Source organism: Tetrahymena thermophila, assembly GCF_000189635.1.
Source record: "Tetrahymena thermophila SB210 genomic scaffold scf_8254548, whole genome shotgun sequence".
In the NCBI taxonomy this organism is placed as follows: domain Eukaryota; phylum Ciliophora; class Oligohymenophorea; order Hymenostomatida; family Tetrahymenidae; genus Tetrahymena; species Tetrahymena thermophila.
In genome coordinates, this window is record NW_002476319.1 from 521,805 (window position 1) to 535,848 (window position 14,044).

General features: G+C 22.2%; 4 protein-coding genes across 4 annotated transcripts; 2 read left to right on the forward strand and 2 right to left on the reverse strand. All coding sequences in view use genetic code 6, as the record gives it.

Moving 5' to 3' along the window:
* Window positions 1-1,740: 1,740 nt before the first annotated feature.
* Window positions 1,741-4,750, forward strand: TTHERM_00317360 (peptidase S45 penicillin amidase; the record flags this gene model as incomplete). Its single annotated transcript, XM_001021417.2, has 8 exons — window positions 1,741-2,069; window positions 2,140-2,337; window positions 2,393-2,676; window positions 2,737-2,865; window positions 2,925-3,296; window positions 3,359-3,601; window positions 3,661-4,277; window positions 4,337-4,750. 8 exons carry the CDS (start codon window positions 1,741-1,743, stop codon window positions 4,748-4,750), a joined length of 2,586 nt encoding a protein of 861 aa, XP_001021417.2.
* Window positions 4,751-5,237: 487 nt separating this feature from the next.
* On the forward strand, window positions 5,238-7,904 carry TTHERM_00317370 (hypothetical protein; the record flags this gene model as incomplete). The annotated part of the gene is made up of 1 exon (XM_001021418.2): window positions 5,238-7,904. The coding sequence occupies exon 1, from the start codon at window positions 5,328-5,330 to the stop codon at window positions 7,902-7,904; it is 2,577 nt and encodes an 858-aa protein (XP_001021418.1). The 5' UTR covers window positions 5,238-5,327.
* A 1,185-nt stretch (window positions 7,905-9,089) lies between these two features.
* Window positions 9,090-12,404, reverse strand: TTHERM_00317380 (transmembrane protein, putative; the record flags this gene model as incomplete). The annotated part of the gene is made up of 5 exons (XM_001021419.2): window positions 12,252-12,404; window positions 12,083-12,179; window positions 11,443-11,975; window positions 11,130-11,385; window positions 9,090-10,678 (listed from the first exon to the last, which is right to left on the reverse strand). The coding sequence occupies exons 1-5, from the start codon at window positions 12,354-12,356 to the stop codon at window positions 9,090-9,092; spliced, it is 2,580 nt and encodes an 859-aa protein (XP_001021419.2). The 5' UTR covers window positions 12,357-12,404.
* A 676-nt stretch (window positions 12,405-13,080) lies between these two features.
* On the reverse strand, window positions 13,081-13,782 carry TTHERM_00317390 (hypothetical protein; the record flags this gene model as incomplete). The annotated part of the gene is made up of 1 exon (XM_001021420.2): window positions 13,081-13,782. One exon carries the CDS (start codon window positions 13,780-13,782, stop codon window positions 13,081-13,083), a length of 702 nt encoding a protein of 233 aa, XP_001021420.2.
* Window positions 13,783-14,044: the final 262 nt, after the last annotated feature.

Genomic DNA, 14,044 nt, shown 5'->3' on the forward strand with positions numbered 1-14,044 from the left:
GGCAATTTTAATTGATAATTCCTAATTATTTTAATATAAAATTTAATTCTATATTTCAAATTTTGACTTTCAGTGTGTAGAACAATTTTAAGTTAACTAAAAATTCAATTCTGTTTATTTCTTTTAATTTTTGAAGTAAATAAAATAAGTACTATTAATTTCTTTTCATTAATTTTGTAACAAAAATTAATCTGGAATAAAAATTAGATGAATTAAGAAGTAAATAATGAATATATAAAGCAAAAACAGAATTTGAATCAAAAAAATTTCCATATAATAAATATATTTTGACTTATTTTTTTATAAGAAATTAAGAGAATTCTTAAATATACGATTATGTACATACAGTATTTGAATTCTAAATAAAAAAATTTAACTTAATTTAAATTTTAATAGTTTTAAATTAGCTTTTCAATTTAAATTAATTACTATTACATTTGATAATTATTTATATTATAAAAATTTGTTTTAAAATAAAATAGTAAAAATTATAAATAAATTAATTTTAAATGGATTGTTGAGTTATTAGAAGGAAAAAAAATTAGGAAAATAATTCAATAATTTCAAAAAAATATAGCCTTGATTTAAAAAATAAAAATTATTTTCAAGGATTAATAATTTAATAATAAAATAAAAGTTTGGATTACTTAATGTCTAATTTATATTAAAAGCTTTTATTTGAATTTAATAAAAAATTTTATTTTTAATATTTCAAAATTTTATTAAGTAAAATTGAGTTTTTTTAATATATATCTACCTCTTTATGCTAACTTGATTTTAATTTGAAACAAATTATGACTATTAAATATAAAGAAGAATATAGGTTTAATAAATTTTTTAAAATAATTAATTGTACATCAATTTAACAAAGAGAATAAAATTAATTATTTTTATATTTTTCTGCATTTTGGTAACATAACAAAGCTTGACGTTTCATCCTATAATATTTGAAATATTTATAAAAATATTATTATTTTTTATTTTTTTCAAAGTAAATTTTGAAAATTATGATAATTTATTTATTTTTGAGATAAAAATATTAATTGATTAGTTAGAAGCAAAATCTATTTATTTTGTTTTATGATAATAAAATGTTTTAATTTGATTTTATTTATTATTTTATCCCTATTATTATTTTGTAAGTGCATAATTTTAATCTTTTTCTAAAAAAATAAATTTTAAATTGTTTCACAAAAAATAAATTTAGTCAAATTCAAATTTTATAGAGACTAATCAAACTGTCTCTCATATAATTTAAATTACTAATTTATTTCTAATTATTTACAGCATTTAAAATTTTAATGAATAATTAATTTATAAATCCATTTAATGAATAAATATTTAGTTAATAATATTAATAATAAATAATTGTACTTTGAAGAGTAAAACCTTTATAACTGGTGATTCTTTAATTATTAATTTTTGTAATTTTATTGAGTAAATTTATTAGTTCTGGCTAGAAATATGTAAATTTAAGTTAATGCTTTTATTTGACTCATAATAATTTATAATTTACAGTATCTCCTTAATTATATGTAATATTAATTTCTTATAAATATGAATGTGTTTTCATTTATTTAAAAATAAATTGCAAACAAAAAATGTAAAAGCTGAATTTCAGGTTTTAAGTATTGCTTTTGGTACGATCAGATTTTATTGACAAAATGTATAAATAGTAATTAAGATTTTTAATTTACTAATATAATAATTAAACTCAAAAAACATATTTTAATTTGTTAAATGAATAAAATTGTTTCATTTGTTATAAAAGCAATCTTCTTTTTCCTAGTTTTAGCAGGAATTCTAATTGGTGGCTTGTACATTGTCTTTTCTCCTAAGCTATCAGGAGTGCTAGAACACAATCATTAAAAATATGGAAATATTTAAATAAGAAGAGATGATCATGGTATTCCTCATGTTAAGGCTAAAGATTATGATAGCGCATGTTATGGATAAGGGTTTGCAACAGCTCAGGACAGATTGTTCAATATGTTCGTAAAAAGAGCTCTTATACAGGGTAGATTATCAGAATTAGATCCAAAAGGCATTAACACTGATGTATTCTTTAGGTATAATATCATTTAAATAATAAAGTTGTTACAATAATTTGTTTAATTGTTTATTTTTTATTTAAAATAGGACGATAGGCATAAATCGTATAGCAGAAAAGACTATGAAAACTATATCAAAAGAGGGAATGAACTGCTTACAAGCATATTCAGATGGTGTTAATGATTATTACCATTCGCTCTCTATAAAACCTTTAGAATTTGTTTTGTCTTAAGCTGTTTGGAGAGATTGGACTCCTTACGACTCTGTATGCTACGTCAAATTTATGTAACATTTTAAGATAAATAAGTCTTTATATTTTTATAATGCTTAAAAAACATAGGTATTTCTTGTTAAGTATGGATTACATGTTTGAACCATTAAGGAGTTAATTAGCAGAATAATTTGGAGCAGAAGATTCATTATTTATGACTGGTATTCATCATGAAAAGTAATAATATTAGGTCACTGTAATGAATGATGATGAGTTGAAGCAAAGCGGTATTTATGAATAGTATTAAAGAAACAGAACTGTAGATTTAAATAAAGAAGTTAAATTCTCAGAAGAAACAAAATAAAAACTTATGAATACAACCTTAAGCAATATTTTATATGATCTCTACTCAAGTATATTTATTTATTAATATTTTATCATATGTTTAATTGAAAAAATAAATATAAATAAAGCTTCTTATGGATCAAATTCTTGGGTTATTCATGGAAATTTGACTGAATCAGGAAAACCTATACTCTCAAACGACCCTCATCTTTAAAATAGTATCCCTTGTACTTGGTATTAAATAGAAATTCTTATGAGTAAAATAAATTTATTGAAAATAATCTTTTTATTTTATTGAAATATTTTATATTCAAAGCTGAATCGAATAAGACTGTTCACGGTGCTTCAATGCCTGGTATTCCATTAGTTATGATTGGTAGGACAGATTTTGCTTCTTGGGGCATAACAGTTTTATACGCTGATAATACTGATTTGTATGTTGAAAAGGTAGAAGGAAATAAATACTTACTTGATGGAGAGTGGAAAGATCTTAAAATAGTGAAAGAAACCATTAATGTAAAGGGGAAAAAACCTTATGAATTAGAAGTCAAATATACTCACAGAGGTCCTTTAATTGATTATACAACTGACTTCCACTTTGAAAATCCCTTTTTGAAGCATGGATTAGTAACTTCATTAGCTTTTGCAGCATCATTTGAATTTGATAACACCTTTGATGCTTTTAAAAGTAAACAAAAATATATATTTTAATAAATGAGGACTTATTTATATTATCTTACTTTCTAAAAGCAATAATAAACTCAAAATCCACTAAAGAAATCAGGGATAGCTTTGCTAGCTTATCTGGTCCAGCCTTATCTTTACTTTATTGCACAGAAAGTGGTGATATAGGTTACTATGGAATTAGTAGAATACCTTATACAAATTATCCTGAGATGGGACCATTTTTAAAAGATGGAACAACTTCTAAATATGACTGGGCTGGAATAACAAATAGAGATGAAAATCCTTAAATCATAAATCCAAAAAAAGGTAATCAATTAATTATAATATTAAATATATTTTTAATGAGTTTATACAAATATTTAAAGGCTACATTGTTGCTGCTAATAATAAATTCGCAACAAATAACTTAAAGCACCATTATTCGATCAGTATTTCATGCACTCCTAGAGCATCTAGAATTGATGAGTTGATACAGTAGTAAATAAAATCAGGCAAGAAATTTAATATTGAAGATATGAAAAGAATTATGTTTGATACTTTAGATATTTATGCTAGAGATGTAGTACCAAGTCTCAATATACTCTTTGCAAAGCATGGAGAAAAGGTTTTAAACAACAACAACACTCTTATTCAATAAGCAAAAGATACTTTGAAATAACTTTAAAATTGGGACTATCGCTTTGATGCAAATAGTAAACAAGCTCCTTATTTTGCTGCATGGGAATTTTTATACTCTGACAAATCTATGCACTCATTCAATACAAGTGCTGAAAATAGAGCTATTTTAACTAAAGGTAGATAATTCTGGCACTTCTAATTTTCTAAAATCTATGATTGGTCGAGTGGTGTTAACACTAACTTTAATGAAAAGTGGTGCCATAGTGAAAAAAATAAAAAAACAGGTCATGCCTGTCTACACAACGTTTTTATGGCTCTAGCTGAAACATAATAATTACTAGATAAAAAGTATTCAGAATCTGGAGTAAATAAATAAATATCTTATTCAAAAAAACAATAAATTTATTTTATATTTAAAAATAGAATCCAGCTAGAACTTGGGGTAATTTACATGTAAATAACTTTGCCCACTTCCCCTTTAGTAAGACTATATTGAAGAAAATATTCCACAGAAGCTTCCCTGGTTTTGGTAATGCAAGAACTGTGGCAGTAGCAATTCCTAATTATTTATATGACTCATTTCATGCAAATCAAGGAGCCAATTTTAGAGCTATTTTTGATATGAGCAATCCCTATGAAAAAAATTATTACCTTGTTGATACTGGCTCATCAGAAAATTTATTCTCACCTTACTATGATGATTAACTAAAGATGCATGAAGATTTTGTTTTTATTGAAATGAAATCTGGTTTTAAAAATTTCATGCAAAATAAAAAGCATGTATTTGATTTAGTTTATAAAAACTAACAAAATAAAAAGGATAACCAAGAACTTTGAATTAAGCATTCATTTTAAATAATTTAATCAAAATTATATGAAAAAAAAATATTTTTGTATGGATGAATCATATTTCATTTACTTTATTTTTGCATCTTTAAGTTTTAAATTTATTTGTTTATTTTTCAAATTTTTTTAAGGTGATAAATTAAGTAAGCTTAGATAATTAATTTACCAATCAATATTTTATATATAAATGATAGATAAATAAATAAATGATAAATAAAAATTTTTCTAATCATCAAGTGTAAATATTATTTTACACATGAAAAGGAATATAATGAAGGTTTATTGTGTTTTGCAATTTCTTGATAAGTTTAACTAGGAATATTCGTAAAAAGAAAATATAATGAAAAATTAATATGATAAATTGATTAAATAAATTTTGTTTCAAATTGAATCCATCACAAAAACTCAATAAAAATTAATATATCCTTAAATCAATAACAAAGCCGCAAAAATTGAATTCATATATTTTTTAATTACTTTTTTTAGTGATTAATATAAACTTAAAGTAAAAGATAAATACAGCTGTGATTAACACAGTTATAATCTGAAAATAATTAGACTTCAAATAATGTAGAGTTCATCTTAAAAATAGATTTACATTCAATAAGTGCAAAAAGATGAAGCTTCTTCGAAGGAATTAGAGGAATAAATGGCTAGCAATTTAATGAGTAGCAATTAATAATAAATTCATAAATAAGAAGCACCTACAAAAAGTCTACTATTATCAAACTAATAGAAAGGGACTAGTTTAGCAAGTGTTACATAAATAAGTAAATTACTTGATGATTATGGTTAATATTTAAATCTACAAACATCAAAACTAAAGTCTACTCAGCAATCTTCTAAGAATAATCTACAGCTACCAATTAAGAGAGTATTTGAGAATATGATCAGCCCTCTTACAAATCAGCACTCAGCAATTTAATCAAACCTAAATTAAACTTCACTTTAAAATAATCACAGAAAAAAATTTAGAAGTAACTCAAATCATCAGCCATCATAAAATTATTAATTTCGTTAAGATGTAGGCCATAAAAATCGAAGCAATAATTTCGATTTAGAAATGATTAATAGAATTAATGCAAATAAAATATATTAGATTTTTGCTAATTAAAATGCAAATGAAGCAAATGGCTCTTTTACAAATTTAGAATAGAATAATTTAGCTGATATGAACATGATTTAACAGCTTTCAAATAACAGAATAGATACAATTAATAATGAAAATAAATAAATTACAAACGTAAGTAAGTTACCTGTGATCAATTCTCCTCGAGTAAAACATTGCTATCTAAGTCCAAAAAGTAAACTTAAAAGCCTCACAAAAAGAGATTACAATAAATAAATATCATAAAATTATGATAATGATTAAGATTCTTCATAAAGCTTAAAAATTATTAAAAGAGAGTAACCAAATACTACAAGAAATTAGTAGAATACAATAGCTTATAAAAGAAAAATAAAGCTACAAGATGATTTGTTTATTGAATAGGAGGATACAACTAAAATGAGCAATTCATCGCCAGCCAATAGCCCTAAATAGCACTTTAAAGACAATTCCAATTAGCAAGGTTATTCAAACCTTTTAAAACAAAACACTAAGGTTTGCTAGCAATTTATTGTTCCAAAAATTAAATTTAAATCCTACTCATCGAAGAAAAACTCAAATAATCAATAGGAAAATTCTGATGAAAATAGCAAAGATGAGATAAATTCCTTTTAGTAGTCACTTGCAAATTAATAAGATCCAAGCAATTTTAATTTTATAAATCTTTGTGGTAACAACTCTATTTTTAATAGTTAAGCTATACCTTCTCCTAGAAAACAAGCTGAAGAGTATTTAGATAGCTATATTATCAAACAAAACAGAGATAGATCTAGCAAAAGCAGAACAAGTTAGTCAAAATAAAATAGTTAAACAACAAGATTCTTACCATAAATTAATTCACCAACTAATTTTTAGAATGGAGATGGATAAAGCATGACTATAAATGGATGCTAAAATAACTAGTCTTCTCTGATTGAAGAATAAATAAAACAGTCAAAAGAAATATATGGTAAAAAGTATTTTAAAAACTTAAAGATTGAAAGTTTAATAAAAGAATATGAAAAAAGAAGTATAAAGAGTATTTTTGATATGTAAATACCTGTTTCATCAAAGAAGAATAAGTAAGAAATCTATAGTGCTCTAGAAGAAAAAAAGTAAAAAGAATAAAAGCTAGTATCTTAAAACCCCTAAAATAAAAGTGGTAAAAGTGATATACTAAAAAATAACAAAGAACATGAACAAAAATTATTGTAAAATATATAAGGGTAACTAAGTAAGAGTGCTCTAACAAATAAATTAGAATTAGACCTAAAGTATTTTAGAGAGAGAACAAAGAGTAGCCTTATCAGAGGATAATGTGAAATGCTTTAATAAGAGTTTAAGGTAGATTCTTAGTCAGTTGTATAGGGTTATGCAATTTAATAATAAAATACAATCTAAAATTAGTTATCTAAAAACATAAAAAATAATGCTTTTAGTGATTATGGAATTAGTTAATTTGGTAATCAAAATTATAATTTAAAAAATAATTAACAAAGTTTAAATGCATACATCAAAAGAGGCAGTAATTCATTAGATATAGCAACAAATTAATAAATATATAATCCTAATTAAGACTTTAGTATTTTGACTCACAAGAGTACAAAATAAGCTTAATAAGTTTAAGAAACTAACAACAGCGAATAATACAAAGAAGAAAAAGATATATTAGATAATTTTCTCAAAAGCATAAAGAAAAAGTAGGTAAAAACAATAGAATATTAAAGTTCTTAATAGCAATCTCCTTTAAAGTCAGATCATAGATAATGTTTAATTATTAATCCTATTTAACCAGAAACTTTAGTAGATTAAGATTAAGAAAAATTAGAAATTTAAATTTAAGAGGGTTTAAAAAAAGATTTAAATTCATAAAAAATCTGTGCTATTATGCCAAGTTCTACAAAGTCAAAATATAAAAATAAAAATAAAAAATGGAATTTTAATTAAAAAACAGTAGGTTAAGAAAATGTAAATGAAAATAGTAATGAAATCAATAATAATGGAGGATGGGAAACAAAAACTAACAGTAACTTTGATTAATTATACAGTTTATTTTGACTTACTTTAATCTTTTCGAGGAATATTTGCTAAAAACAAAATAAATATTTATTTATTACATCAAAATATAGCTCATTCTTAAATTATAGTAATAATTGCAAATTAAATTAAACAACTTGAAGATTTATTTATTAAAAGTATTTATTTGCTTATTGTGAAATTTGAGATGCAATAAAGAGTAAAACTTGAAATAAATTTATTTTAATTAATAAATATTTAATAATCTTTCTAAAAATTGTTAATTATTTCTAAAGAACTATATATTATATCCAATTTACCTAAAAGACATCTAAGAATAGAAAAGAGTATTTTCAATCTTGTTAGTCAATAAATAACATTTAACTATTTTGAAAAAATTTCTCAAAAAAAAATTATTAATTTTAATACTAAAAGTGAATTTTATTTCTTAAAACATAAGAAAAATCTTTAATACATAATCATTTAATGAATTTTTTAAAATTATTTATTAATTGCCCTTAATAAAATATTATTTAAATTGAATAAATTAAAAATAAAAATAAAACTACTTTACTTTGAATCTTATATAAGTTAATTTTTATTTTATATTTATAAATTAATTAAAAATTTATTAACATATTAGGTGAAAATAATTAACTTCATGCAATAAATAAAAGTTTTATTACAATTTTAATATATTAAACTAATTAAAAAAAAACTTAAAATCAATAATTTAATAATCTTAAAATGTAATAAAATATATCTAATTTTCTACAAATAATATAATTATTTTACAAATACGGTAATTTCTCCATTCGTAAAAAATCAAACATAGCAATTAGGAATTCTTCATAAAAAATTAAGCATTTTTTCTAAATTTCTATCAAAGATTTAATTCGTAAAATAATATCGAAGAAATATGGTAGGTATTATGTAATAATAAATTTGATTTTCTTAAAAAAATTGAAAAATTTTAAATCTTATTTGATTTTTAATATTCTTTAAATGTTGCATTTTTTATTTTAAAATAAAATATAAAAGTCTATTTAAGGATAAAAATTAATAAAATTATGAATAGTTTTACTTTAAATATAATTTACGAAATTTAAAAAAATATTTAAAATGTAATTTTAACAAGGTAATTTTGAATTTTGTTAATTCATTTCTTACTAATCATTTTAAATTACCAAATATAAATTAATTATTTATTTGTTTATTTATTTATATTCACTTTTATTAATTTGGTATTGATTCAGAAATATTTGAAGTTTCTAAATTACTGCTGCAAGGTGAGTCTTTAGATTGGCATTTTTCAATAACTTAATTGGTATATGTGCTTTATTTTTGATTTGATTATATTTTAGGATGAATATTATTATTAGAAAATTAAAGTTCACTGAATGATTGTTTTTCAAGCTTGCTTTGATTAGAATTTTGGTCTAATAAAAATAAAATTTAGCTATTCTTATTTGGAGTTATATCAAATTAACAACTTTTATCTTAATTTAATTATAAAACATTGGCATATTCATTCTATTAATTGTCTTCATTACTTGTTTGGGAGTTTTAGTTTGGACTCTATTCTAATTAACTTTATTTATTTTTATAGGCTAAAAATGGACTTTATCTGTGACTCCATAGCTTCAACTTATTTGGATAAATTGATCCATTTTTTTTTTCTTGTTTACTTTAATTGAATTCCTCAAAAGATAGCTAAACTTACCCAAAACTTTACTAATTTATAGAAAACTGAGATAAAATTTTTTATTTTTTCTAATACAAAGGACTCTATATACTATTTAGAGACTAAATTTTTAAAGGGTCATGCATTTTTATTTATTATAAATCATTAATATTTAAAATATTTTTTTAATTTGGATGCAGTACAATACTTTCTCTAAAATCCTATTTTGATTTTTGGTTTTTAGGGTTATTGATATTGCATTGAGAAATACTTTTATGTGAATTCTAAGGTTTCTATATTTTTTCAGCTCTATCTTTTAGATATTTTTTATTTACTTCACTTTCACATGATTTATCGCTATTCTAGTTTTTATTCTCAATTTTATCTGGATGATAAAGTTGTTATTTAATTTTCTGCATAGTTTCCTCTTTATTTAATATATTTTAAACCAAATCATGTTCTTTAACTAATTATAAAATATTTTGGTTCATTGCTATATTTCTATTTTAGTTTTCTTTGATACTTTGATAGATATAAAAAAGCTGCTTAGGGTCATGAATAATAGCACCACTTTAAAAAAATTAACTAACTCGAAGCATTTATGTATTTACAGTACCTTATCTTGATTATCTGTGCAGTCTTAAACTTTTTTTCTTTTGTATCTTAATTACTGGTTTAGCAAGAGTATTAAATAATTATATTTGTTACTCATCAAGAAGCAATAATTTAAGTTTATCTATATCATATAATCTTTTAAGGATGTGTGTGATATCTAAATCTTATTCAATTTTTTGTTCAGCCATCCTGTAAATTCTCATTTTTTCATTTTTATCTTCGATTTTATAATCTAATCCAAACAAATCCGCAACTGCTTGACAAGATTCTTAAGTTTTCATCCAAAGAAACTAGTAAAAAGAATAGTCTATTTACTTTCCCATATTACTTCCTAAATTTATTAGTTGGGAGCCATTAATAGAAATAATATGCTTTTCTAGCTCTTTATTTTTAATATTATTTTAATTAGAATTATGCTCTTAAAAATCAAAATAGAACGTGTTCTTCATTAAACTAACGATTATTTTATGTTTTTGATAAACGCCATAAAAAATACCAATTATTCCAAGAAGGCTGACTAAATATTTATTATTATTAATTATTTAATAAATAATTCTCATTGAAATAAATAAATAACTAAAAACACTTTTATATTTTTGAGCAGGAAGTATAGAAAAATAAAGACTAAGGATTATAACAATAAAACATTCATATTGAATAAACCTTTTGGATTTTAAAAAATTTTTAAAAAGCAAAATTTTTATTTAAAAATATTTTTTTTAAATTACTTTTATGATTTTAAATTTATTTTAAATGCTTATCAAATATTATTTTTTAAATAAAGCATGGCTGCTTATGAAAAAAAAAATAAGGTTTTAAACGATTTAACATTATTTATTTTAAAGCACATGGTTTTGAACAAAAAAAACTGTCTTAATTAAATAAGCATTCATAGATTTTGCTTTTCTTTCTGCCAAAAAATAATAAAATTTTTTTTGATTTAGGAATTTATAATTAAATTAAAATACCCAATAATCCTCCAAAATTTGCCAAATTCAAGCATATAGTAATTACTAAACTTTAAGAATTTAATAGCATTATCTTTTAAGACCCATCATTTTTAAATTTCAAAACAAAATTAGCTGAATCACTTTAATTTTCCAATTAGGTTTTCGTTTCTATATTTTAGAAATTTACTTGTAAGCCTTGATGTTAAATCATATAGTCGTTGTTTCCATAAAGGTTACTGAGCATTCCTTCCTCTCGTTGTTTAATTAAAACTTGCTTTTAATTTAATTTATAAGGTTAACAAATTATACTTATATTTTCAAAAATTATTACAGATAATTCGACATCCACATTTTTAAATGTACTCATATCAAATTAGTATTCGTAAACGTAAGGTATCAATGTTAACTTATCTATACTACTTACAGATTTAGTTGAGTCTTAAGATAGTTAAGATTACAAAATTATAAGTCTCAAAAAATATTTAGTAATGTTTTTTTCTAATGGGTTAATTTTAGAAAATGAAATTTACAAATTAGATTCTAACTATTTATTATAAGTTGAACTTAAATTGTAGTTGCCTTAAAAACAATATAGTTAAGTTGGTGTTATATCTAGATTGGACTGTTTTATATTTTTCTGAAAATCATTACATTCAATTAACTAATAATTCTACTTAGATATTTAAAAACCTGTCTGAAATTTTATTTTAGTAACTAATTCTACTTCGATGCTAAACTCTTGCGTTATATTTTATAATCCAACATAATTAGCTCCATTTTCAGTTTCTTTCATAAAATAGAAAGCCAAGATACTATTAGACCCATTAATTTAAATATCACTACTGTCAATTTATTATACTTCCCCTTTATAATATGCAATAAATAATGTAATTATTTTAAGTAGAAATTTAATACACATAAATCGAATATAAAAAACTCATAAATGGTTTTAGCAAACTTAAAAAATATACCTGAATATTAATTTAGACTTTAAAATGTCTCTTCTAAATATTTTCCAACAGTAAATAGAAATATAAATATAAGTATTAGCCAAGTCAAAAGTCCTCCCTATTAAGATATACATATAAATATATATTGTTTCCTATCTGAACATATTCTAAATAAAAAATTTTAATTTACTAATGGAGTTCCATTTTTCTCGTTTGCGTTCGGTTTAAGCTCAAATTACTTTCCTAAAAAATCAGTCTTTACTAAAAAGTTAGATAGCCTATTTACACAACCCATATATGTAGATTTTATTTTTTTCTTCTATAGTGTATAAGCGTAATTTATTGTACTTCAATTAATTATTTGTTTTATTAATAGAACTTAAGTATTATAAATTATTTATTTATAATTAACAGTATATTTAATTATTTTTGCTTCTACAAAGTTAAATTATTAATAGATTTTTAATCACAATTTTTTATACTTGAAAAATTAACAAAATAGTAAAATAAATATCAATAATATATTTATAATCATTAAATCATATTAAAAAATAAATGGTTAATTTATTTTTATAAAAATTATTGATTAGTAATTTGCCAATATTACTGGCAGCCCTTGCTTCTTACTTGAAATTTCATTTAAAAAATTTTTTAATTCATTTTTTAATAATTCTATAAGTACAAAATATTAAATATTATATTAAATAGAGCAAATAATCTACATTTTACATAAATTCTAATTTTTTTTTTATAAAATATTTATTTAAAAAAGAACAATTAAACATACTAACAGATAATAAGAAATAAACTTGAATTAAGATCTGCAAATTTTGTCATAAATAGTAGATACACTTTTAAGTAAATGACCACCAAATAGAAGAAATTAAGTTAATACAAAAGATAGTATAAATATTTAATATCATGCTAAATTATTTAAATAAACCATAATCTTCTTTATTTTAACTTATTGAATAGCATTCACTACATTTTTTTTTTTGAAACAAATAATAAAAAGTAGGTCAACGAATATAAATTTTTAAATTAGAAATTCCGTAAGAATTTTCATAAGGATCATCTTACAAATTAGTTCCAAAAACCAAAGTTAGTGATTTTGAACTGTGGGGAATAGTAAAATCGAAATTGCTTGTCAATTAACCTTCGACATAGTCAGACCCACAAATATTTATTCCATTCTTTGTTTTTGAGAAATCATATGTTTAAGTCCACAAATATTCAAATGTATCTTTTTCCAGGAAAAGAATTTTAATAAAAGCTGCCTCGCCACTCCAAGCATCTATAAAGTGGAAAGAGCCAGTAACTCTTATAGTTGTATGAGAGGGGATATCTTCAAAAGTTTTTTGTAATTCTTTTTTTGCAGTTATTCCATATCCTCCCAACATATAAATTCCACCGCATTTTGTTATTTGATTAATGCTCCAACCGAATGGTTCATTCCAAAAATTTTCTGCTACTATCTAATTCCATTATTTCACATCTCCTACATATACATCTCTCTCAAATACCAAGTTACGGAAACGAGTATGTTAGGCCTTTATTATGAATTGATTTTCTGACACTTCAAGTATTTCTACGTAATTATTTTAAATTGTTAAAACACCAGTCTCTGCTTTAAAAATTATTTAGTATTTGCTCTATTCTGAATTTAATAATTCTATTACTGCATCTTCTTTATCATTTCCAATTATTTTCAAAGAATTCATATGGATGTTAGAATAATGCTTTATTTCATCTGCGATATTTGATTCTTAAATGCTATCCTATTTTCTTAGCTTGCTGCAAGCTACTAAAAATAAGCTAATCCCTATTATCAGAAACTAAAAAGCTTATTTCATTATTTTATCTTCCAAAAATATATATTTACTTATTTAATATGTATTGTTATTATTATTTTACTTAAATCTAAGCGTTTTTGATCAATAGTTAAAGGTATTTAATTAAAAATTGGTTGATTTTAATAACAAG